At 49.0% G+C, this 25629-nt stretch overlaps 8 protein-coding genes across 8 annotated transcripts; 5 read left to right on the forward strand and 3 right to left on the reverse strand.

Moving 5' to 3' along the window:
* Positions 1-1751: 1751 nt before the first annotated feature.
* Positions 1752-2721, forward strand: EDB93DRAFT_1088715 (kinase-like domain-containing protein; the record flags this gene model as incomplete). Its single annotated transcript, XM_041446158.1, has 4 exons — positions 1752-1952; positions 2078-2158; positions 2210-2434; positions 2491-2721. The coding sequence occupies 4 exons, from the start codon at positions 1752-1754 to the stop codon at positions 2719-2721; spliced, it is 738 nt and encodes a 245-aa protein (XP_041305872.1).
* Positions 2722-3181: 460 nt separating this feature from the next.
* On the forward strand, positions 3182-5398 carry EDB93DRAFT_1105456 (uncharacterized protein; the record flags this gene model as incomplete). The annotated part of the gene is made up of 1 exon (XM_041447507.1): positions 3182-5398. The coding sequence occupies one exon, from the start codon at positions 3182-3184 to the stop codon at positions 5396-5398; it is 2217 nt and encodes a 738-aa protein (XP_041305873.1).
* A 252-nt stretch (positions 5399-5650) lies between these two features.
* On the reverse strand, positions 5651-7986 carry EDB93DRAFT_603995 (uncharacterized protein). Its single transcript, XM_041456845.1, has 10 exons — positions 7949-7986; positions 7793-7897; positions 7646-7718; positions 7506-7595; positions 6929-7452; positions 6684-6878; positions 6575-6637; positions 6272-6522; positions 6027-6224; positions 5651-5969 (listed from the first exon to the last, which is right to left on the reverse strand). The coding sequence occupies exons 2-10, from the start codon at positions 7794-7796 to the stop codon at positions 5823-5825; spliced, it is 1545 nt and encodes a 514-aa protein (XP_041305874.1). The 5' UTR covers positions 7797-7897; positions 7949-7986; the 3' UTR covers positions 5651-5822.
* EDB93DRAFT_604239 (uncharacterized protein) lies at positions 7893-9573 on the reverse strand. The gene is made up of 2 exons (XM_041456846.1): positions 7949-9573; positions 7893-7897 (listed from the first exon to the last, which is right to left on the reverse strand). Exon 1 carries the CDS (start codon positions 9369-9371, stop codon positions 8127-8129), a length of 1245 nt encoding a protein of 414 aa, XP_041305875.1. The 5' UTR covers positions 9372-9573; the 3' UTR covers positions 7893-7897; positions 7949-8126.
* Positions 9574-10234: 661 nt separating this feature from the next.
* Positions 10235-11452, reverse strand: EDB93DRAFT_603992 (uncharacterized protein). The gene is made up of 3 exons (XM_041456844.1): positions 11337-11452; positions 10774-11283; positions 10235-10711 (listed from the first exon to the last, which is right to left on the reverse strand). The coding sequence occupies exons 2-3, from the start codon at positions 11278-11280 to the stop codon at positions 10493-10495; spliced, it is 726 nt and encodes a 241-aa protein (XP_041305876.1). The 5' UTR covers positions 11281-11283; positions 11337-11452; the 3' UTR covers positions 10235-10492.
* A 373-nt stretch (positions 11453-11825) lies between these two features.
* On the forward strand, positions 11826-15059 carry EDB93DRAFT_1157712 (coatomer WD associated region-domain-containing protein). Its single transcript, XM_041449934.1, has 10 exons — positions 11826-11916; positions 11968-12351; positions 12398-12883; positions 12931-13449; positions 13499-13665; positions 13718-13825; positions 13876-14084; positions 14141-14555; positions 14607-14779; positions 14835-15059. Exons 1-10 carry the CDS (start codon positions 11899-11901, stop codon positions 14861-14863), a joined length of 2508 nt encoding a protein of 835 aa, XP_041305877.1. The 5' UTR covers positions 11826-11898; the 3' UTR covers positions 14864-15059.
* Positions 15060-15209: 150 nt separating this feature from the next.
* EDB93DRAFT_1292919 (glycosyltransferase family 2 protein) lies at positions 15210-22085 on the forward strand (the record flags this gene model as incomplete). Its single annotated transcript, XM_041454584.1, has 13 exons — positions 15210-15577; positions 15635-18664; positions 18713-19041; positions 19093-19447; positions 19499-19718; positions 19767-19889; positions 19941-20390; positions 20442-20465; positions 20522-20611; positions 20659-20723; positions 20773-20939; positions 20994-21630; positions 21677-22085. 13 exons carry the CDS (start codon positions 15213-15215, stop codon positions 21777-21779), a joined length of 5958 nt encoding a protein of 1985 aa, XP_041305878.1. The 3' UTR covers positions 21780-22085.
* Positions 22086-22240: 155 nt separating this feature from the next.
* Positions 22241-23941, forward strand: EDB93DRAFT_1157716 (NUDIX hydrolase domain-like protein). The gene is made up of 8 exons (XM_041449935.1): positions 22241-22458; positions 22521-22649; positions 22700-22790; positions 22842-22862; positions 22930-23015; positions 23062-23095; positions 23153-23373; positions 23421-23941. Exons 1-8 carry the CDS (start codon positions 22343-22345, stop codon positions 23863-23865), a joined length of 1143 nt encoding a protein of 380 aa, XP_041305879.1. The 5' UTR covers positions 22241-22342; the 3' UTR covers positions 23866-23941.
* Positions 23942-25629: the final 1688 nt, after the last annotated feature.

The raw sequence follows: 25629 nt of genomic DNA on the forward strand, positions 1-25629 counted from the left end.
TTCTTTGTTCATTGTCATCTATGCACCTCAGTTGCTTGTATAGCCAACTGAGGTGAGACACTTTCGTTTACGGTCTACTTACCTAGCTAATACTTTCATTCAGTGTATATTCAATAGGTACATATACTAATACAGTTGCTTGTATAGCCAACTGAGTGTATATTCAATACCATGGACTTATCTTCATAACACAGGTTGCAGAGTGTTCATCGGGTCTCTCGGTCTTCTTCGACTCTGCTCTTCGGATTCAACAGTGCCAACAGATAATCACCCCAAAACTCTAGGCAAAACTTTGGAAGACATCACACAAACATATACCCTAAAGGAATTAACGGAGTTGGTGCAGGTTGACGCTGGGCCCGGGCCGTGTCAAACCTCCCTTCACTCCGGCTGCGGACATCCGAATCTGGCAGATATTTTAGACACCACTTTCAATCCCGTTCTCATAACACGGGAAGCATATCTTAAACAAGTAGCTGTTGTCACTAAGGGTGGTAAGTTTTTACGCATAACGTCCCTCGAGTGATCGCTGATTTGATCCACTGTGATCATGATCGTTTCCAACGATCATCCGATCGGGTTATTCGTTTTGAGGAGCGAATGATAACAATCTATACCAGGGCACACAAAACTCCGTGGCTTACCAGCGCTCGCGTCACGGTTCCGCGAATATTCGAATAACGGAGTATCAGACCTCAGTAGAGTGCTATTGCGTACTCGTATGGCCTGGGTATGTGTGGTACATGACAAATACTAAGTACTACCGTTGTTCGCGGAGAAACACTAGTCGGTCACTAGACAGCACCGAGTTTTTCTCCCGGGAGTTTCGTCTGAGCTGTTCTTGTGATATGAGAATGATCACTCTTGTTGTGGAGTTAACAGCATTGTGAGTGCTCGTGTCGACACTATTGCAGTAACATCACTCGATATTACAAGGGTCTACCAGTTGAACTCCGCAAACCTACTTCAAATTTACGATTACCTGTCACAGTGAATTCATTGATTTGGGCTCAGCAGCCGTGAACAGGTGGATAATCACCTGGTGTTTGGAGAAATCACAGCCAAGATCGCAGGTTCTGGGAGGTCAAAAGACTCGCAACTGAGTACTAATTTCTCGCAGTCTATCTCACGCTTCATCAGTTAGAGTGCTACTTCAGTGAGTACTTGCTTATCAATGTGTGCCTTACGGTCATTGACGAATTCTGTGTACTGTAGGGCAATGACTCTGATTTGAATCAAAAAATGTCCCGGATCTTACAACGAGTGGCACTGACTCTGAATCGCCTCGTATTGTTTTGCCCTCTGGGTCGTTTTCAAGTTTCGAGGACCTGAATGCATGTGGAGACCTTTACTTGGAGGGTGATCTTCGTTCATCTCCGACGCAACTTTACTCAAAATATGTATATTTTCTCCGATACACAGGACTTTGAGCTGAGACTGAAGATCCTTATTTCCAGAGTTGTTGACCTCAACAAATACCACGATGAACCTGGGGATCTCACGTCTTATATTTAACGCCCCGAGAAATACCCCTGCAGTAGTGGCGGATTCGGCAATGTCTGGATGTGCAAATTGAAACGTTCCTTTCTCTGGAACGGTATCGAAGTTTGTATATTAATTGGTTTTTTTCAAAAGATTAGCTCAATTCTAATAGATACCCCTGCGAAACGTCGCAGTCAAGGCTTTCAGAGTGCCATCAAGAAAGCCAGAAGACATTAAAAATTTTACCAAGGTTAGTTCTCGAGTAGTCGATGTATGTGGCATTTACCATCACTTTCCAGAAAATACGTCAGAAATTCTTTGTTTGGCAACAGCTGGAACACTCGCACATACTGCCTCTGTATGGTACTACGGACGACTTTGAAGTTGTCCCGGCGCTAGTATGTCCATGGATGGAAAACGGTTCTCTCAATGCATATCTGGAAAAAATATGGCGTAAGCAGTTACCGCCTGTGACATATCACCTCTTTCTTTTTGTGAGCATTTCTTATCTATAGCTTATGAGCGCACCCTCAGATCAGTCGAAATACAGCTCTTTCAAGTTGTTTCAGGTCTGCAGTATCGTAAGTGAATTTAGTTGTGGCTATGTGACCTCATTTGGACGATACACGATGAATCAGTGCATTCTCAAAACATTATACACGGAGACCTTATGCCTGTATGTCACAATTTTTTCACTAGTCAGTCCGTATGAGTCATAAAATTTCAGCCTAATGTTCTTATGGATGAGAACGGCAACGCTCTCCTTGCGGACTTTGGCCTGTCGCGCCTGCTGACAGATCACGAGACATCTTTCTTCGCATCTAACAGGCCAGGCGCAATTCGTTGGGCTGCTCCTGAAATCATCATACCGCTTAATGCTGAAAGGCCCAACGAAGTTGTTGACCCAAATCAGGCTAGCGACATCTATTCATTTGGTTGCATTATGATGCAGGTAACGCCAAGACCCTCTTAACTGTAGCAAATGAATGATTCTAAATCTTTTGTTAGGTGCTCTCTGGCCGCCCCCCGTACTTCGACATGAAGTTGGAGCCTCCTGTCATTGTGGCCAAATCTCAAGGCGATCCGTCAAAACGACCCGAACAACCTGCAATTTCCGATGTTTATTGGCGCTATATTGAACGATGTTGGTCGACACAGATCGAGACGCGGCCCTCGGTTGATCAAGTTCTGGACTATATAAAGGCAGAATACGACAGACATAGATTATTTTCAAACTGAGTCAGGTGTTCCTGCCAGCGATACAAACGAGTTGCTCTCGAATACTGCATTTTCTCGTGTCCTTGCAGTCGCAACGCATGTTGTATCAGAATCTATTCCATCATGACACAGTCTGGTATTACATACTATCACATCCTGACTATAATTTAGAACTCCGCGACATTCAAGTCGTTAATGCAATATCATTTGGTTCCGCTCTCAATTTGCAAAGACTCGACTCTCGTTGACTCATACCCCACTGCTTGCTGCACAGAACGGTGATGAGAGCTCTCAGGTAGTCGAGTCATTGTGACTGACCAAGTCAGAATGCCACAGCCAGTCTGGCAGTTTATAAGCAGCCCCCTTCGTTTAGGGGATGCCCTTGTCGTGCTCGTCTCGCCACCTGCACCATAACCCACTGATCAATCAGACTTGGCTGATTTCTTACTACCGTAACTGCAAGAATGTCAACAACTATAGTATGACTGCTCCTATTGCCGCTGCTTCCTCCCAGAACGTCACTCTCCCCGCTATCCCTGAGCTGACGAATCCCAACTTCCTTGACGTTCTCCTTCCTGTTTCTGAGGATGCCACTAGTCCTATTGTAATCTCTGAAAATCCTCCAGCAGATTCTAATGCTATGATGGATGTGCTCCATTCCACTGCTCACCACAAGCTCACTGAAAATGATTCGCCTGCCTTCAGCTCCACTCTTTCGGCCACACTCGATGCATTCAATGGCATACATCCTGAGGTATCTCGGTCCGCCATTGATGACTATCTTCTCAAGGCCTGGGCTGAGGACCCGGCTCTCACCCTCCGAATCATCTGGTCTCTCAGGAGCATCCATGATGGGAAGGGCGAAAAGGAGCTCTTTTACATGGCATTTGGCTGGCTCTTCGAAAACCACCCTCGCACCGCTCTTTCCGACCTCCATCTCCTTGTAGAGCCTGTCTGTACTCGTGTCTGTCCTGTCAAAGGCAAAGATACCAAGAAGCGCGTGAACATGCCTCATGGGTACTGGAAGGACCTGCTTAACATCCTCGCCCTGGCTACTGTTGACGAGCTTTATCCTGCCCCTGAACACTTCAGTTTCCTTCATAATCATACACCTCGCAACTCTCGCCCTAAATTCAAGTCTAATGCCGAGCAGGAAGCGTGGTCGAGGGAAAAACATGTTCAGGCCAATGGTGCGAACCATGCACGAATTGTGGAGAAGCTAAAGCAGCCAAAGTATCGTGCTCTGTATGTCGCTGTTTCCAGGCTATTTGCAGATCGGCTTGTCAAAGACGTCTTGATTCTTGATGAGCTAGCCTCCCTTCCAGCAGATGCAAATCAGAAGGACCACATATCTCTCATATTTTCGCTCTCCCTAGCCACAAAATGGGCGCCATCTCCCAGGGGTTCGCACGATAGGGTCACGAACATAACCTCCGCTATCTGCATCCTCCTGCACCACGCTCAAATCACATCTTCCCTCGTGTACAAAATCCCTGTCACACTCTCCCTTAGTGCCCTGGAGTTGCATGTCTTGCGTTCTTTCCTCCGCCGTCACATTCTTTCACCTTCCCGTCATCTCAAGTCCCTCCCTGAGCCCCTCATGTCCGCCAATCGCTGGTCCGAAATCGTCTACTCCCGTATTTCATCCGTCTGCATGGACATCAATAAGGAACACTTCTTTAATCATGATCCCGACCGTTTTGTTTATTACCTGACAGATGTGGAGTCAGGAAAGAAGCAGATCAGTGGTGCAACGCTCCTCCCGCACAAGTTTGTCATGCAGTCTGCGGAGTACATGTATCCTTTGTCAGTTTCAAGCAAGCCATCCCTGGGAATTGCCATCCAGGAGCACAAGCGTAAGCTTGCGGAGACACAAGTGCATGTGGTGGAGGCACAGTGGGCGACGCTCCTCGAGCGTCTGCGCGAGGCTGGTGGACTAGACAATTGCATTGCCATCTGTGATGTCTCGGGGTCCATGGGCAGTGTCAATTATTCCCATAGCGAATCATGCTGGTCCTCCGTACCTCCCATCTGGCCTGCTATCTCCCTTAGCCTGATCTTGGCGCGTCTAGCGAAGCCGCCTTTCAAGGACGCGTCCATCACTTTTTCCGCGAATCCACAGATGATCGTACTTGACCCTGAAGGCACTATTTCACTCGGTGAGACGGTGATGAAAATGTCGCGTTCCAACTGGACCCTGAACACTAACTTCAACGCCGTCTTCCTCGACCTCCTTCTCCCGCTTGCCCAGAAGTACGCTGTACCTCAGAACCAGATGATTCAGCGGATCTTCGTGTTCACGGATATGCAATTCGACTCGTCGCAAGGAACTCTGGAGGGTGCACCGAATGCGGCGGAATGGGATACGAATCATGATGTGATCGAGAAGGCGTACAAGGAGGCAGGGTATGAGATGGCGGAGATAATGTACTGGGATCTGTCCACCGCGGATCGTTATCCAGGTGTCACTGCTCCTGTGACCGGCGAGCGGAAGGGTGTTGCGCTGCTGAGCGGGTACTCGCCGTCGCTGTTGAAGGTGTTCATGGGTGGGAATCTTGAAGAAGAGGAGTGGGAGGAAGTGGTTCAGGACGGGGAGGAAGTGACTCAAGTAAAGGTGAGGAGAACGTTCACTCCTGTGGAGTTCATGATGATGGCGTTGGGAAGGAAGAGTTTCAATGGGCTTGTTGTCGTTGATTGAGGGACTGGTTTCCGTCACCATGTATCACTAGCATCATTCATTACTCATCTAAATTATTTGTAACTTATCATAATCAATGCACGTACTTCGCATCTAAATGAATCCTAAGGCCTAAGGTCTGATCGAGTTTGCAATTAGCCTAATGAAATCAGTCGCAAAGCCGCTAATGCGCACGTGACTGCCTCATCAAGGTTCTATCCTTGAACTTTATTTAGGATCCGATGAGACTCCTCAAAAAATATGTATTGGAGTTCGTTTCATACTGCTTGCTTTATTATATTATGGGAGAGCGTGACAGGTTCGTGATACAGCCCAGTTCTAACATACACACTACATAAATCGTTACGAATTGGTTTCAGTAGACATCGAAAGAAGCGATAAGCACTCCAGCAATACCGCCGAGCGCCAACCATGACTACAATCATCAATGTACCTGTGATAGAGATCCGTTCGCCATTCCGTTCAAGTTGGGCATCACCCCGTTGAACGAGTAGATAACGACCCCAGTGATGAAGCCTGCGACAGAGTAGGCTAGGAATACAAGTGGGAGAGATAAGAGGACACTTCGGCGCTAAGAGTATAGCGGTATTAGTATAGGATCATCGCAAAGCAAGTGACACAAACATACAGTAAGGAGCACAAATCCTTCGGAGCCCGACGTCGGCGCCCCGTGTGACATCTCCGCTTTTTGGCGTATGATGGAAATGAACGAGGTGATCATGCTCAGTACTGAGCACATGATGGCGACGAGACCTGACATGCGTGCGATACCACTCAGACCGGGTAATGTCATGAGCGTCACAGAAGCGCTGAGGATGACAGCAGCCTGCATCATGTTAGTTATCTAACCGCGGGCTGAGGGATCGCGCTCACAACTAGACATGCACAGGCACCAGCCAGGAACAAAGGACCACCGGAATTAGATACGATGTTGCCCTCCAAGTCAACGTGGCCACCATAGTTTGTCCGATCAACGAGGAAGAATGGAATACCTAGACAGAGAATACCGGTAATGATATCGAGAATCATGCGACCCATAGGCACGTGTCGTTTGGGACGCCGCATAACAGGGACATCGTGGGGAAGAGGCTTATGTGGTCGGAAGTGCGTTTGACGCCAGTGAGCTGCAGCGTTACACAATCAAGGGGTGTTCAATATTATTCGAGTACTACATACCGACGCGAAGCAAGATGCGGGCAATCATCCGCGTATGTGTCGTAGTTGATCGTAGGTTGGGATCTGCACAAAATTGAGTCGTCACTTGAGAAAGCAGACGATAACGGACCATTGAGATGACCTAGCAACTTGTGACACTCCTCTTGGGTGAAAGGAGGGGGGATCGGCTGAGGATGTGCCAATAATGGGTCTGTGTAAGACCAATGAAGAGCGTCCAAAGCTTCCTGCCGAGCACTTTGCGGCAATGAAATATGCGCGGGGTGAGTCTCCACAAATGACCAGTATCTGTACTCGTCATCAAGTCCTGCGTGTTCTGGTTAGCAAGCGAGCTGTATATGAAAAGATGTGACTGACTGTCATCTTCCCCAGAGAAGATAATTCCGTCGACACTAGGAATGTCACTCGAGACTCTGCGGATTCGATGGTCTACCCAACTGATAACTGGCCCTCCAGTCACCTTCTGTCTCCTCCAACCTCTCTTCACGGCGGGACCTTCTCTGGCCCACATTTCACATCCTTCAGGGGCGCTGCCGGCTATTTCGACAGCCGACATAACCGCTTCCAGCTTTGCCAAGTTGCGAAGGTCAATATCGGTTGTGGCTTGAATACGCGGATTCACGAAGTATTTGGCACCGTGAGGTAGCGCCTGCTCTATCCATCCACGGCCAGCATACGGTCTAGACACCGACCCATACGAATAAGTATGTGCGGAGCCATTGCCATCGAGGTGATTACGCTGGGCTCGCTGTGGAGTGGGATGGCTGACACCAAAGTTATGTGGATGATAAGATTGTCTTTCTGGGCTTGGGTGCGAGAACGTGGTCACAATGGGAGGCGTAGACGGGCGAGCTGAGCGAGTGATCAAGGGGAGACGCTCGCTGTAAGGTTAGGTTAGATGTAGGACCTCATGTAAACACCGATCTGAACAAACTTCGTTTCTAGGGGTATGTCTTTACTCGGGGGGTACTCAGTACTGGCCCCGTCGCTCGAGGTGTAGCCTGAAGAGACTTGCCGAACAGAGCTGATAATCAAGAATTAAGATATATCGAGGGACACCAACATACAACTCACTGGGTAAGCATGACTTCATGCAGGGCGGGCAGTGGTACCGCCACTGGCTCAACAGGAGCTATCATACTTTCATCTCGTGGTGATCGAGGATCAAAAGCACTAACAAATCCATTACTTCAAAGCTAGTGCAAAAAATACATCACATACTCATGAACAATGGGCGATGCAAGGTCAGCAGGCTGCTGAGGTGGATAGAGATGGTAGCCAGGACCACGCTGGCCTGGATCTGCGAACGGATCCTCCGAATGCATTCTGAAGTGGTCATCAGACCATTGTCCAAGAAAACAAGTAAAAAAGACGCACGCCAGGCTCCCTTTGCTTTGGTTGAATTCACTGTTCGGACTACTCCAAGTGTACGTGGTCCCAATAATCTCCCGCTCGCGGGGCTGGAAGGTCGAGCTTGGCTTCCGGCTTGGTTGTCGCTGAGCCATCACCTGCGCAGAGGAGACGGATGAACCCCGAGGACGAGAAGTGGTTTTCACTACTTTGGATGCTGCTGGGCGATTGGCAAGTGGGTCGACTTCGAGTACTGGGGCAGGGGTAGGGGTAGGAGCAGGAGCAGGAGCAGGAGCAGGGGCAGGGGCAGGGCAGGGGCAGGGTGAGGTGAAACAGAAGGGGAAACATGATCTGCCCAGACGTTTGCTCCCTCATCTACATGCTCATCCAGGGGAGACGATGTGTGGGGAGCTGCAAGGTCAAAGTAACCTGCAGTTGTTGTGGTAGGGCCAGGTGTCTGTGCAGGGGGAGATCGTGGTACAGAGGGCGGTACTGGAGGTGTTGAAGCTTGTGTACGAGGTGCTGCAGATGTTGCAGTGGGCACAGGTGCTGGTAAAGAAGCAGGTATCCGAGGTGCTGTTGAAGGGCCATCTGCCACCTTGCCTGCTGGTGGAGGTGTAGCAGCTGTTGGAGGAGGTGTAGCGGTTGAAACTGGAGGGGTAGCTTCACGGGGTGGGACAGCTGCTGGAGGTGGTGTAGCGGCTGAAACTGGAGGAGTGGGTTTATGGGCTGGGACAGCTGCTGGAGGTGGTGTGGCGGCTGAAACTGGAGGAGTGGATTCACGGGGTGGAGCAGCTGCTGGAGGAGGTGAAGCAGCTGAAACTGGAGGTGTGGATTCACGGGCTGGGGCAGGTGGAGGTGTTGTAGAAGGGGCCGGAGTAGGCTTTGGAGCGGCGCTAGGAGCCTGCGCTGAGGCTGGAGGAGCAGATACTTGAGCACGCTCTTCGGGTGGGCCGATCTCTTCTGGTTCGTCTGTGAACACGGGAGAAAGAGCATCCTTCGTCGCGGGTTCTGGCGAATTAACCACGACGGATGGAATTTCGGAGGGGGGTTCGGGCTTGGACGTTTCGGTGGCTTTGCGTGAAGGTTCTGAACCAGGTTCGGCGTTAACAACGCCCCCTGAGAGTGGAGATGGACCCTGACTCGGAGAGGCTGCCTCACTAGCAAGGGCAGCTGCTTCACGAGCAGGCGACTCAGGGATGGTACTAGGAGCCATTTGACTGGGAGGAGGCGTAGTATCGACCTGCGTAAGGGATGCAGTAGAGCCTTCACGCTCGAACTTTGGAGAGGTTGACCCTGCTATGGAGGCGGAATCAGGCTCTGGGAGAGGGGGAGTTGTTGAGCCTGAGCGATTTGGCAAACCTGGGAGACCCCAGCTCGTAGAGGAGCGACGCATTGCCGTTCCCATACGAGAGCGCAGAGTCTTCTTGGGAGGAGGAGTTGTAGACATCACTTCAAGTTTGCTTACAAGCGATGTGGATGATCGTCAAGAGAAGCAAAGGAAGCAAAAACTATAGATAACAGACAAGAGCACACAGTGCGAGTAGGATGTTAAGGGGATGCAATATGGACGAACGTCGGACTGTGCGGTCTAAATAGTAGCGATGCCTGGAGGTTTCGACGAGGTAAAAGACGTGGAAGTTACTCACTAGCACCGGTTCTAAGCAGCAGTGATATGATGAGATGCGCGCGATTAGTGGATGATAATCGCGTGGTGGACCATCAGGCTAACACGTGTAAGGTCTATGAGGTGTAAGACGCCTCGTGTGAGACCCTAAAGCCCGCTGCGGGGCCGAGCATAGATAATACTAATGTCGCAGACGAGGAATGTCAACCCTATCAGAAGTCGGGGGAGTCACATCAGGTGGATATGCTGTAAAGTTGCAAACGAAAGTGTTGCGCCATGCCTCCGGTAACATTGATCAAAAGCCGAGCCCCTTCCGCGATGGACACAGCTTCTGGGCCTCGTGAATGCATATGATGCGGCAAGAAGGGGGATGTATGAGGCGATACGATCGTACACGTTGTTGCCTGCCCCAGAGCTTATGTCTTCCATTTCCCATCACTTTTAGACCCTGGCCACCTTCTTTGTTGCCGTGTCAGTCAGACGCTAGCAGGTTTTCTGAGTCCTGAGTCCTGACAGAGGCTGAGCAAAACAGGCATGCCATGAATTGTGATGTGTCTATGCCCCATTCAAATGGAAGAGAGCCGTCAGATGGTAGTTTTAGAAAGCAACATGAATCCATGATGCATAGCTGTACTCAGTTGCTATGAGACGTCAGAAAGCCAAGTCGTGCAATAAACTAGTGCTGATACACAGTAGTTGTTTGTACATATTAAAAACAAAAGCCTTTGCCAAATAGAACCAACCAGATAGTTACAGTACGTATGTCCATCATCAAAACTGACAATATTGACACGACACCCGACCTATCAAAGTCACTTATAATTAGGAGCACCAAGTCAATGGTGAAATTTTGAGAAATACATACGCAATCATTTGTACTCGGTACGTATGCGCTGTAGGTTAGTGACTGGAGACGTACTATAGTCGAATCGACGACAGAACATTTAAAAGTGCAGCAAATCCCAAAATTTTGACCAGAACCTACGCATGCTTGTTGTGTTCCTTGTAAAAAATGAATTCTTCCCTGTACGAACTGATGCTTTAGAATCAAGTGACACTTTGTCAATGGAAGGCAATGAGGGAAAGTCGCGAGAAACCGTCATATAAATTGCTGAATTTGAGTCCATGCCATGAATGTGATCGGAGGCGTCCACTAATGTCTGCTTATTCAGTACAGTAAGAAAATGTGCAATCTATGTGTGGATGTAAAACATGACACACTTACCACATCCGCATCTACGCTTCCCTCGAACAGGTGGTGCGAAGTTGCATTCCATTTGAAGGAGCGCCAACGGTGTTTGTGGCATTCGAGCTCACGCATGAGTGACTGACGCTTGAGATCGCGAAATCGCTCATACTCCATGTACGAGCGTCTAATATATTGTGAGGTCTCATCAGCCCATGGAGCTGCGTCGTCAATAGGAAAAAGAGCCTCTTCGGCTTCACGTTCCACCCATGACGAGTCCCAGTGGATAGTTAGATCAACTGGTAATACACCACTTCGTGCCAGCCAGACACGCGCATGGTGGGCATAGTCTTTTTCCCTGTTGGAAATTGAGATCACAGTCCAGAGAGACTGTGTTTGGAGGGCGAGGTATCGCCAGCGCTTGCAAACGTGCGACGCAGCGACGATTCCAGGTAGTGTGCAGGGACCATCGTGGGTCCCTATGAGTTGGAAGATGCTCAGGAGCAGTTCCGCTGGAAGGCAGTTAATATTGTGCGGGTGACTCATGTCCTGCCAGTAGTCTTAGGCCAAATTAATTCTCAGTCTGAGGAAGGTACACTCACAACAACGAAATCCTGGAGTGCTTGGGGAAGAGCTAATCTCCTGACGAGAAGGAAAATTTTTAACTTGAAGTCCAGTGCCTCAGCTGGCTCAATTTAAAACCTCCTTGAACTTCGGCCATGCCATAAAAGGTGTTGGCACCTCATGGCATAACTTAATGGAATGCGCGAGGCGGCGAGTTACAGCATCATTCCATCACACAGGCCAACACGATGCATCGATCGATTCTACGATAAATCAAACAAGACTCTGAGACTCTATGGAATGGTCAACGTTCAGCGCTTAGTGGTAACGTTCACAATTGCCAAGATCGAATACATAGACAAACCGTGGCATGTATTCTGGTAACTAGTTATCAGGACTCCTGACCAGAATACACGAGTAAATGCCTTTTAATAATTGGTGTTGTTTTTGAGTTGATCACGAGATTGCAAGGGACAAACTTCAAAGTAATGGTGAGCAGAAGCCACGTTTCATGACCCTCTTTCGAGGGGTGGAGAAACACCATAAGCGGTCACTAATACTGTACAGAACAGTGAACACGAGCTGAACGACGCCGACGCCATGCTATTCGATGTCAATGTAAGTCCCAGAGTCAGTCTACCTTCTTAAATCTAATCTAGACTCAACAAGCGAAAATTGTTCTCTCGATCCGACCGGGTCAAAGGCGCTGATTTCCATCCTACCGAGCCATGGCTGCTAACGGGTCTGTACAACGGTTCCGTCAACATCTACAACCACGAAACTGGCGCACTTGTCAAGACTTTCGAGGTCTCTTCTGTCCCTGTACGCTGTGTTAAGTTTATTCCCCGAAAAAATTGGTTTGTTGCTGGCTCGGACGACTTCCAATTGCGCGTCTTTAATTACAACACGCACGAGAAGGTCGTCGCGTTCGAGGCCCACCCTGACTATATACGATGCCTTACCGTGCACCCAACCGCGAGCATTGTGCTTACTGGGAGTGATGACATGACGATCAAAGCTTGGGATTGGGACAAGCAGTGGAAATGTATTCAGGTGTGCTACCATGATTCAGTCTACACTCATGCTCAACTCGCGCCAGGTCTATGAAGGCCATACACACTACATCATGAACATCACTTTCAACCCAAAAGACTCGAATACCTTTGCATCTGCTTGTCTTGACCGGACCGTCAAGATGTGGTCCCTTGGCTCCCCTACAGCTAACTTTACTATGGACGCGCATGACAAGGGCGTCAACTACGTTGACTTCTACCCTGGATCGGATAAGCCATACCTTATCACAACAGGTGACGACCGGACTATCAAGATTTGGGACTACCTTAGCAAAAGCTGTGTGCAAACGATGGAGGGACACACAAACAACCCAAGCTTCGCTGTATTCCACCCCAATCTGCCTATCATCATCAGCGGCAGTGAAGATGGTACCGTAAAGATATGGAATAGCAATACCTACCGTCTGGAGAACACCCTCAGTTATGCACTTGAGCGCGCGTGGTGCGTCTCATTGCGCCGAGATGCGAATGAGGTAGCCGTTGGTTTTGATGAGGGTGTCGTCGTGATCAAGGTCTGTTTGCATCGTCCACATTCTCTATATATCTGATGTCTCTCAAGCTTGGCCGGGATGAACCTACGTACAGTATGGACCCATCAGGCAAATTGATATACACGAAGAACCAAGTCGTGCTATCTGGCAACCTTGCCACACTTTCTGACATCGCCGCTACAGATGGTAACCGCGTCCCCTTGTCGATCAAAGAGATCGGCACTACAGAGATCTTTGCAACGTCATTATTGCACTCTCCGAATGGACGCTTCGTTACTGTTGTGGGTGATGGGGAATACATTATCTACACGGCGCTCGCATGGCGGAACAAGGCGTTCGGGTCGGGTACGGGCTTCGCGTGGGCAGGTGACTCGAACACGTACGCAGTACTAGAGACCAAAGTGAAGCTCCGTGTATTCAAGAACTTCAAGGAGCGTGGTGGTGCGGGGATGAAAGGTGCAGGTAGTTGGGCAGTAGATGCCATTTATGGGGGTCCGGTGCTTGGCGCGCGCGGGAAGGGTTTTGTAATCTTTTGGGATTGGGAAAGTGGGGATATTGTGAGGCGGATTGATGTGGATGCGAAAAATGCAAGTTTCTGACACAAATTGTACATTTATGGTGCTAATATCTTGATAGATCTTTTGGTCGACGACAGGGACGCTCGTAGCGATTGTATCGGATGACTCTTACTATATCCTCAAATTTGATCGAGATGCTTACAATTTCAAACTAGAGGAGGGCGTGGAAATCACAGATGAGGGCGTTGAGGAAGCATTTGATGTCATTGCTGAGATTTCGGACAGGTGCAGTGTTATTAGCAGAAGTTTCATCCTCAACTGATTATATTTTTATCAGCGTGAAGACGGCGAAATGGATAGGTGATTGCTTTATCTACACCACGGCTGGAAACCGCCTCAACTACTTCGTGGGCAATGAATCGTACACGATTAGCCCATCTGATACGTGCGTGCATGATGCGCTTCGGTCATCACCTTGAGCTGACATCGTTATAGCTCGATGTTTATATTGGGGTACATACCCGCACATAATCGGGTGTACCTTGCGAACAAGGACATGAATATCTTCGGATATTCGTTATCCTTGAGCGTTGTTGAATACCAGACAGCTGTCCTTCGTGGTGACATGGACTCAGCAGCCGAAATATTGCCCACTTTGCCCAAGGAGCAGCTAAACAAAGTTGCTCGGTTCCTGGATGGTCGAGGTATGCATGCTTTTAATTACGTATTAGGGTCCAGGATTTAGCTACCCTTTTCTTAGACCTCAAGGAGCTTGCTCTGGAGGTCACGACAGACCCTGATCACAAGTTTGACCTATCACTGCAGCTCGATGACCTAGACACGGCGGTCAAGATTGCACGCTCTGTTTTAGAGCCAGAGGCAGAGACAAAGTGGAAAGCAATTGGCGATCGCGCCCTTACGGTTTGGCGGTTTGATCTGGCTCAGGAAGCCTTTGAAAAAGCGGGTGATTTGAGTGCGCTGATGCTACTTCTGCTTTCGACGGGTGATCGGGAGGGGCTGCAGAAGCTTGCAGCGACAGCTGAAGAGAAGGGTGCGAACAATTTGGCATTTGCGACGCTGTTCCAGCTCGGCGATGCTAAACCCTGTGTGGATCTACTCGTGAAGACGAATCGTGCACCCGAAGCTGCGCTCTTTGCACGAACATACGCACCAAGGTGTGTGCACTTCATTTGTGGATGTAATACTTGATGCTAACTTTGGCGTAGCGAGGTACCAAAGGTAGTCGACGTATGGCGAGGCGAGCTGCGGACTAAAAATAAGGGTAAGATCGCAGGGAGCATCGCGCACCCATCTGAGCATGCAGAGCTATTTGAGGAAGGGTGGGAAGAGGCCCTTGCACGCGAGGCTGGTGGGCCTATAGATGTGAACGGAGATCCCGGTAAGTTGTGTCTGTGACCTGTGAGCGCTCGTTTCAATGACTGATTGGGATTTAGACATTTCCCCGAATGACAGTGAGGCATGATCATGACAATTGGGGCAGTGGGAGGACGATCAGTCTACTTATAGCATACGTACGATGTTGCTGCGCATGTCTAAATACTATTCTGTTCTTTACACTACGACATCGACCGCTGTAGGATGATGATGAGCTATGCTTCAAAAGAGAACGGAATTTATGGTTCCTTGGTTGCTCGGTCTAGAACCCAACCCCATTTGGGAGGATGACACGATCGGGTCGGCTGGCCACACGTTACTTTGGATTTTTACCTGCTCTTGCAAGACAAGGCCGCACCGATTTTTCCTTCTGGCATTTCTTGTCCTTGATCCTTCTTTCATTTTCAATCTTTTTGTCGTTCATTTGAGGGCCAGCAATGGCCTCCGGCTCGCTTGCCAACCACGCCGTCAACTCTGGCGACCTCATCGACCTCGTTTCATCGTCATCCTCAGCAACGGTGTACCCCAACGACGATGCCATCGTCACCGTCCTTAACACACGTTTTCGTGCTGACTTGCCATATACAAGAATAGCCACCACCAACTTGCTCGTCGTCAACCCATTCAAAACACTCGCCAATGTCAACGACATCAGTGCCAAGGAGTATGAAGAACGGTGCTACAAAGATACCAACCTGCCACTTGCGAGCTCTCGGTTGCTCCAACCTCATCTCTATGAGTTTGCCGCGCAAATGTATCTCCTCATGCGTCGGCGGAATCAGTCCCAGTCTGTTATCACCCGGTTCGTATGGTACATTGTCTTTCATTGTCTACTTACTGAGCATGTCAATAATGACAGAGGTATCACCGGCTCAGGCAAGTCGTACAGTACCCGTCTTCTAGTTGACCAGCTTCTTCGGCTCTCTGCACGCTCAAAGAAGGAAAAACGCACCGCAGGCCAAATCAAGGCGTTCTCCACGTTACTAGACTCATTTGGGAATGCCAAAACTCTTCTGAACCCTAACGCCTCGCGTCATGCGCGCTATTTCGAGCTTCATTTCAATGCCCGTGGACGCATTGAGTCAGCCAAAGTTCTTGCGTTCGCGCTTGACAAATCCCGCCTTACTCGCCTCACTCATGAGGAGCGTACATTCCATATTTTCTACCAGTTTTTGGCCGGTGCTACGCCTCAGGAGCGGGACTACTTTGGGCTTGAGGATCCTTCGGATTATTCGTTACTGGCGTCGTCAGGGTGCTATCGCCTGCCGAGTGGCCCCTTCAGCGATGACGCCATTGCGATGCAAGAAGTACTCGCGGCGATGCGTACTTTGGGCTTCAAGACGAAGCATATCTCGTCGATATTCACCTTGCTTGTTGCAATTCTCCTGCTGAGTAACATCCAATTCTCAGAAGCAGACTCACGCGATGTCTCTGCATATGTTGCTAATGCACATGTACTGGAGCAGGTGGCGAAGCTCCTCGGTGTGTCCACGGAGGATCTTACCTTGATTTTGACGACCAGGACGAGCTATGTCCGCAAGGAACTTTATACCGTCCTCCTGAACGTGGAGCAGAGCGCAGCGCAGCGTGACCAGTTCATGCGTGATCTATATGCTATCCTCTTTGCATATGTCGTCGAAACTGCGAACCACAAGGTCGTTCGCGCCAATCAGGAGGAGCTCCCACACTCGCAGATTGTAATATTCGATCAACCTGGATTCCAATCTCGTGGTCCGACCGGCAGTGGTTCAATGTCATTCACGGGGACCGCTCCCTTGATTTCAGCATATGGGCAGAACGGGTTTGACGAATTCTGCATCAACTTCGCCGATGAAGTCATGCAGTCATACATGCTTCGCAATGTGTTTGAGGACAGGATTGGGTACAACAGTCACGCCATCGGCGACGGGGTTCCTCTTCCTTCGATATCCACTATGGATAACTCTGCTTGCATCGAACTGCTTCGGGGTGCTCATGTATCGGAGCGCTCGACCAAGAAGCCGGGGGGCATACTTGGCGTACTCAGCAAGTCATGCTCCTCATTCAAGTCTGGAAAGGCAGGTGAGAAGAAAGACGAAGACATGCTGCAGGACCTCATCTCCAAGTGTGGGCCTCACACGTCCTTTGTGGCGAGCCCATCCCAGATTGGTGCTAGCGAGAAGAACCTGTTTGGCATCAACCACTACGCAGGAAACTGCTCGTATGACGTTACGAGTTTCATTGAGAAGGACTCCGACCTGCTTGATTCTGCGTTTGTGACCCTTTTGCGCAATTCCTCTGATGCATTTATGTCGAAGCTTGTCTCCGGTCCTTCTCTTGCAGCAGAAAGACATTCCAAGGACGAGGCTATCATTGTACAAGCCCAAGTATCCTCTCGCCCACTTCGCTCACCCACCCCCATTGCTTCACCGGATGGCTCTGTACCTCCAGCAAGCAAGGAACATGCACGTCTTGATGCATCCAAGATATACCCTGTTACTACCCAACTCAACCATACCCTTTCCGAAATCATCACCTCTCTCGACCACACCCACCTTTGGACTATATCATGCATCCGTCCGAATGATTCCAATTCACCAAACTCGTTTGACAAGCGTCGCGTCAAGGCGCAGGTCCGGTCGATGCTTATACCTGATATCGTTGCACGTCGGAGCATTGAGTTCGTGACAGACTTTGAGCAGACCGAGTTCTGCGACCGCTATGTGCCCACAATGCGGGGGTCGGAGATGGAGCGGATCCGCCAGTGCGCGGCAAGCAATGGATGGATGGAGGGGACAGATTATGTCATAGGTCATCGGAGCATTTGGCTGTCGTATGGTGCATGGAAGACTGTGGAAGATGTTGTACGGGCTGGTGAGAAAGAGCAAACGAGGCGTTCTGGAGAGGATGTTGAGGATGATGAGAGTGTTGCTGGAGATGATGTGACGGACTTCACCCAAGGAGATGGTGCCCATGGAGGATATGCTAACGAGAGCAGGGATAATTTGTTGATCGCTCGGGCAAGCAGCGGAGGGTCACGATACCAGGATCCCAACCGTTTGGCGCCGTACGGAAACGCCGGATTACCTTCCCCTGCCTTAGGAATCCCTGCATACGACGACAACGATGCTGAATCAGCATCCGAATGGGACAAGAAAGGCGGGAGCCCTGGCATGAACTCGCCTCCCTTCGTGTCCAAAGAGGGTGAGATGATTGTCAACAAGGCTCCAGCCGCAGTCGAAGAAGTTCCTTCAAGCAGCTCGCGCCGATGGTGGCTCTTCCTAGTCTGGGGCCTCACTGGCTGGATCCCTTCATTCGTCCTTCGCTACGTAGGCCGTATGAAACGCCCTGATATCCGGCTTGCCTGGCGCGAAAAACTTACAATTTTCCTTCTCATTTTCCTCATGAACGCGCTCGTGATCTTCTACATCGTCGAGTTCGGGCGTCTTTTGTGCCCTAATTTCGACAAGGCGTGGTCACCAACGGAGGTCTCAGAGCACACTGGCAACAGCGACTGGTGGGTTTCGGTGCAGGGGCAGGTTTATGACATGTCGAACTTCATCCACGGTGACCATAGCGACATATCCGGTGTTACTAGTAATTCAGCGGGTGACCTCGAGGAGCTTGTAGGGCAGGACTTGACGAACTATTTCCCCCCACCCCTTACGTTAGCCTGCCCGGGCCTCGTCACCCAAACCTCAGTGCAACTTGTGTACAAGAATTTTACCCCTGTCGTGCCGCTCGCCATGCACATGTCTGGTGCCGCAGAGAGTACGCAGGGAACCGCACTTGATAATGCGGGTTGGTACACTGCGACATTCCAGCCAAAGATGAAGAACTATCACAAAGGGCCTTTGGTCTGGACTCCGAAGGAGATTGCTGCACAAGCTGCGGACCAGACCGTTCAACGGTATGTTTACATATTGATAATCCACTTGGTTACTTACACGACTTCTAGTATCTGGGCTATCTGGGAAAGCGGCGTATATGACTTGACTGATTACATCAACACTGTAACGATCAATCAAGGCGCAACAAGTCTCTACCAATTCCTGAGCACGGACGTCACAAATGTCTTCAAACAGCAAGCTGGGCAGGATATTACGAAGCCACTTAATACTGCTCTTGCAGGTCTCGATTCTAGCACGGCGGCAGCCAACATCAACTGTCTGAAGAATATGTTCTATCTTGGCGAAACTGACTTCCGGGATACGCCAAGGTGTCTTGTTCAGAACTACTTGTTAGTGGTGTTTACGAGTATCCTATGCGCGTCTATCGTGCTGAAGTGTATGTCTCTCTTTCAGCTGGTCATTATTTGATTGATAATATCCGTCCTAGTCCTTTCCGCACTCCAGCTATCTCCCAAACGGTCGCCCGAGATGCAAGACAAGTTTATCCTTTGTCAAATCCCTTGCTACACGGAGGGCGAGGATTCTCTGCGTCGGACAATTGATTCCTTGGCGTCATTGAACTACGATGACAAGCGGAAACTGCTCTTCATTATCTGCGACGGTAACATTATCGGGAGTGGGAACGACCGCACGACTCCCCGTATTGTGTTGGATATTCTTGGCGTGGATCCTAAACTTGATCCTGAACCTTTGTTGTTTAAATCGATCGGTGAAGGCTCGAAACAGCTCAATTATGGCAAGGTATACTCTGGCCTGTATGAATTTGAGGGTCACGTTGTTCCGTGAGTGTTTGTCCCTCATCTACCTTACGGCGAGTCTGAGTTGTTTTACAGGTATATGGTGGTTGTGAAAGTTGGCAAGCCTACTGAGCGTTCGAAGCCTGGAAACAGGGGCAAGCGTGACAGTCAGATTCTCCTCATGCACTACTTGAATCGTGTCCACTTCGATGCACCAATGTCGCCTCTCGAGCTCGAAATCTACCACCAGATGAGGAATGTCATTGGCATCGATCCTGCTTTCTACGAGTACATTTTCACTGTCGACGCTGACACAGTGAGTTCATCGTCTTGGTTCCTCCATTTACGCTAATGCCCTTTGCAGCAAGTAACGCCAGAGTCTCTGAATCGACTGGTTGCATCTGCTGCGGATGACTCAAGTATCATTGGTATCTGTGGCGAGACCAAGCTCACGAACGAGGAGGGTTCATGGTGGACGATGATTCAGGTTTGTTCACCCCTTTGCCTCTACTGTTGCCCAAGATGACATTGAATACAGGTATATGAGTACTATATCTCTCACCATTTGTCAAAGGCCTTCGAGAGTCTATTCGGCTCGGTATCATGTCTTCCTGGATGTTTCTCGCTTTACCGTATCCGCACCGCAGACAAGGGTCGGCCTATCATCATCTCGAACCGTATCATTGACGAGTACGCGGAAGGCAACATAGATACGCTGCACAAGAAAAATCTGTTCTCCCTTGGTGAAGATCGTTTCCTGACGACGCTCCTCCTAAAGCATTTCCCAACATTTAAGACCAAGTTCATTCCGGATGCAGTTGCACATACTATGGCTCCTGAATCTTGGCGTGTTCTATTCTCACAGCGGAGACGGTGGATCAATTCTACAATCCATAACTTGTGCGAACTCGTAGTTTTGCCTGAACTTTGTGGTTTTTGCTGTTTTTCGATGAGGTTCTTCGTTTTCATCGATCTCTTGGGCACCATCGTGAGTGTTGCGTCTTTGTGTCCGCACTTCTTGACTTACATTTTCTTGTAGATCCTGCCAGCCACGGTTGTCTACGTGAGTCTCAAGTGTATCGAATCTGACATGCATTCCTCATCGTATTATTACAACAGTTGGCTTATCTCATCGTTGTCGTTGCTACTGGCAATGCGGCTCTGCCAATAATTTCCATCATCATGTTGGGTATTACCTATGGGTTACAGGTAAATCGTGTACTAATACACAGGACTTAACTTACTGTACATTACAGGCTTTGATCTTCATCATCAAACGTGAATTTATGTTGGTAGGATGGATGGTAGTCTACCTTCTCTCGTGAGTAGCTCGTGTGCAGCATTGTAACGCGTATTTACCTCTGTTGCAGATATCCGGTGTACAGTTTCTTCCTACCCATTTACTCGTTCTGGTGCATGGACGATTTCTCTTGGGGAAATACACGTATTGTCATTGGTGATGGAGGTAACAAGAAGGTTGTCATGAACGAGGATGAGCGGTTCGACGAGTCAATGATTCCGTTGAAGAAGTTCAGCGGTAAGTAACATCGATGCTTATTTACTACTCCCTAGCTCACAGTTGAATTCCCAGACTACGAGGCAGAAGCTTGGGAGAATGGCTCACATCACTCTGATGAGACAGGTTTAACCAAGCCTCGTTCCAATCGTTTCCCTCCTTCTCGACAGGGGTCTCCTCATAGCTTCCATCCATCTCTCACCGGCGATTACTATCGAGATACGAACATGACCAAGAACAACTCAAATTCCAATATCCGCGGTCCCCCCTCTCACATCAGCCATGGTTCTCGACAAGGGTCGATGCATGATGGACGGCAGCCATCTGTACCTCAGTACAACATTCCACAGATGCCGTTCATGCCGTTCAGTGGTGGAGCAGGGTCAGTACACGGTTCGGACTATGGACATATGCCTATGATTCCGCCTCTGGGGTACCAGCACTCTGGCAGTGTATACGGTGGGATGCCTCAAGATTCACGAGGTGCAATGATGATGAACATGCCTATGATGACGGGAGGCTCTCAGACAGGGGGCTTTGGTATGCTACCTGCGATCGGAGGAGATGCACGGCCTCTGTCTATGTTCTCGATGGCGACGTCCGTGAATCCATTCGCTGGTCCGAGCTTCAACCCCAATCCTACCGACGATGACCTCTTCAATTCCCTACGGAACTATCTCAGCACGCAAGATTTGATGACAGTCACGAAAAAGTACGTAGTATATTGTTCCTTACCATCCTGTACTGATTGTTTGTAGGACCGCTCGTGAGGCGATCATGGCCAAGTTCCCCAAAGCCGATCTCACATCCCGGAAAGACTTTTTGAACGAGTCGATTGACAAGATTCTGTCGCAGTCATAGAGGGAGCAACATTTTCTATTGCGTGATCTCTATAATATTCCTTACTTCATGAACGGCGCCAACGTGCCCTGAACATTCCCTCGTCACCGTATTTTCATTCTATTACAGACAATCGTTTGGTCGCATATATGGACACTGCCGCTCGTCCTGAGATTTATCACTGCATCGTTGTATCATCCGACTTCTTGGACTATGCACTCGTACGTATCATAGGATTTAACCTACATAATTAGGTCCCTGGACATGGGTTTTCAATACACTCTTTCTCAATCAAAACTTTGTTTCTGCTGCCTTGCACAGCAATCATGATGAGCCTGACTGGAATCCGTTCATCGCAGCCTGTGAGTACTTGAGTGCTCATGTCAAGTTGGAACCAGTGAAGGCTCGAAGGACCAGAGTGCTCCAAGATCCTAATTCAGTGGCTTATGTCATTGTTTGGCTGGGACTTGACACTTCTTGAACTTGAACTTGACATGGTAAGAATTGAGCACGCACATGTATACTAGCCGTCGCAGCCGATAAATAGAGAACTACCTTCTCTCTTACTTTCCTCGTTACCCAAGATGCCTACAGACGATTCGGAATCCGCTCGCCAGCCATATTATATCGGTACATTTTCCAAACCAACCGTCGAGCTTTTTGAGGCTGCACTTCCCACAATGAAAGAGGAGTCTAGACAGTGCGTCCCGACTGCTTTGACTATGCAAGAATGCTGTAGCTGTGCATGGTGATGGTCCTTAGATGCATCGAGAATCTCTCGAGTTACCGTGCACGACATATGCAGGTCAAGTTCCCTAGGAGTCAGAGCGCGGCGGTCTTGGTTCCATTGTTTATCGGTCGTGCGGGAGACCTGTATGTCTTACTGAGTCGGTGAGCTCCTTATCAGCTGCGTCCTGTATGCGACTGAATTGCCCTAAAAGGCGGTCAGCTAGCCTGAGACAGTACGCGGGTGATACCGCACTTCCGGGAGGAAAGGTGGAGCCGCAAGATAACACTATCGAGGACACTGCGGTACCCACATGAAATTCCTTTTTGAATTTGGTCTGACTTGTCCGTCTGCAGAGGCGTGAGGCCTTTGAGGAGGTACAGAACTATGTAATCACACGGGTTCCTATACTAGCACTGATGTCAGAGGTAATTTCTGCTATAGATTGGGCTTATTCCAGACCGAGAACGAGTACCCTTGTTGTGTGTGATGGAGCCCTTTCTTAGTGGTAACCAGACAGTAGTGACTCCGTGAGTATGTCATCGATCTTTTGCGCGCACTGACACAGCCGTTTAGGGTTGTTGTCCTCGTTCTGGACAAAACTGTGCAGGTATGTAGAACTCATGTGAAGGATATCATTAGACGTTATAATCTTCTCGGGTCATAGCCCAGTCTCAATGAGTCAGAGGTGACCTCGATATTCTCACAACCACTCGCTTCTTTCCTCGTGTCGTCGTTCCCTTTCCATCCATACCGTGTTCCAGATCCTTTGATACCCTACCATACGACAATGGAGTGGGAATGGGGTGGAGGCGGTCCAGTTCGCCTGCATAGCTTCCTCACCGGACGCGAAGCAGACGGCGTGAAACCTGTTTTTGGACTCACTGCGTGCGCTTATAAAACAACACCCCCACAAATATTTACACTGATCATAGGAGTATATTGATCTACATCGCCGTTTGGGGCTACAGACGTGCTCCAGACTTTGAGTTCCAGCCGTCAAATGCGCCTACGCAGGCTCAGCAGATCGCTTGTGCGCTCCTCATGCCTTCGAATCGACTACGGTTGGCGTGTGAGCGCGAGGGCATCGATGCGAATGTAATGGCTGAATCCTGCCTGCATGCACTACAAAACTCTGTGCCTGGTATGATCGAGTGGGACAAGAGCGGCAAGGATTGGAAGCGTCTGACGGAGGGGCCGACTCGGATCCCACAGGGCATCAACGTCATCAAACAGGAGATACATGACAACGTGCATGAGCACCAAGACATTCACAAGAGGGAGCAGGAACGTCATTGTGAAGTGGGGGATGGTGAAAGGAAGGACACAGGGCGGCGAAGTGGCCGTAATGAGCGCAAAGATTGTGACGCTAAACTCTGATGTTCAACAACGAACACACTCTCGCTTATGTTGCTTATAACTCGTATTCAAACTGATGTCGTTGTTGGCGACACGCAAGAATAGACGATTTATTAGACAAATTTCTACTTCAGCGTCTGAGTTTCTTCTCGTCATCGAGGTCTGATTGAATTATATGGTAGGCCGAAACCACTTGGGTAATTGTGTTGTTGCCGGGGTAAGTGCTACGTCGTATATTACGTAAGTGGAATCGGCCAGTGCCGGCCAAACCCAAAACAACTTGAATTCGTTCATCATACCTCAGGCTCAGGCTCGACTCAATCCATGCACTCGCTAGTAACATCTTCGTGCCATTGTGGATACTCTAAGTTTAATATCTTTCGAAGCTGCATCTCGGTAATATCCGACTTGACCGAACCTCGAACAGCTCCAACGAAACGCAAACCTTGATCGTACATCAAGTCCAAGGCCTAGTAAACTTGAAGCGTCCGATCTGCAATTCGTCCTGCCTTGATCAAACGGCGTGTTTGCATCCTTGTTAAGCTCGTGGGCCGTGGCAGGCTCAAGCATTTATGGTCATTGAAATCACTCACAAGCAAAATATGAGAGTAGTTGGTGAGGTCATATTATTTTGAGAGACTTCCGACATATCGGTGTTGATACTGGCTGTTTGACTCGTTGACGATGCCTATCTCGATTATTCCAGCTCTATCACTGGTGCGCATTTAATCATCTCGATTATTCTAGCTCCATCACTGGTGCGCATTCTATCAGTTGCTCACCCTACTACACTCTAGATTGATTCGCCACCTGAAAAGAAGGGAGAATGTGGAATTGAAGACCGCTAACCTCTAACTTCTCAGTATGTCTTGCGTAAAACATCCACGCTTCCGACAATGTCATCGATTTTCAGGCGGTATTGCCTTCCTTGAAGTTCCTTTATATCCCTTCCTGCTCATGGACATGCAGACAGACAAGAAAGGACCTCTGAATGCATCCTTGTGTTGATGTCTACGTCAGAGAGGAAAGTTGCCGTGACGTCCATGGGTATCACGACCGACGATTTGGGGCTCACGCTTGTTCTTTGGGACATCAGTTTGTTGCCTTTCTGTGTACTCGCTACAGGTACGCTACCTTGTACTCAAGTCCGTACCGCTGGAGACTTCACTTACATTCAATGCTGTGTTTCGCGCAATTCTAATGAGAAAAGAATGATTTTAAAATTGGACAGGATTTTTTAGCGTGCTCTGTTTCCTTTCACGCCTGTTATCGGTGCTGATGTACTATCATTTAGATTTGAAATTTGAAGTACTTTACATTGACTACAGCTCTATAACTACATTGTGAGATCCATTTCTTCACTTGCTCTTCAGGTCTAATTCGCGTTGCGCAGCGTTGATCTGTATGTTACACTAACTACCGAGTTCGAGACACCATCAACAACGCCAGCATTATGATCGGAGCTTCTTATCTGCATGTCGGCCTAGAAATGGGAGGTGAATGTGTTACGAGCAACAATATCTTGTACCTTTCGAGTCATTCAGCTAAATCTGCGCCTGCTTTCATTATATACATTTAGGATCACGCCAGCATGAAGCCTAACTAGTGTTAATGAGCTGTGTTATAAGGTTGACGTGACACGATAATGACCACGGAAAGTTGACAGAAAGTCTGGACAGGATGAAACCTGCACCATAGTAAATAAGAAACTACCGTCTCGTCTTTCGTCCTGCGACATGCTTGTCGCAGCATTCGTGAACAGGATAATTCACAATGATTTTCCGA

This window comes from Suillus bovinus, assembly GCF_016758785.1.
Source record: "Suillus bovinus strain UH-Sbo-P2 chromosome Unknown EDB93scaffold_44, whole genome shotgun sequence".
Classification (NCBI taxonomy): Eukaryota; Fungi; Basidiomycota; class Agaricomycetes; order Boletales; family Suillaceae; genus Suillus; species Suillus bovinus.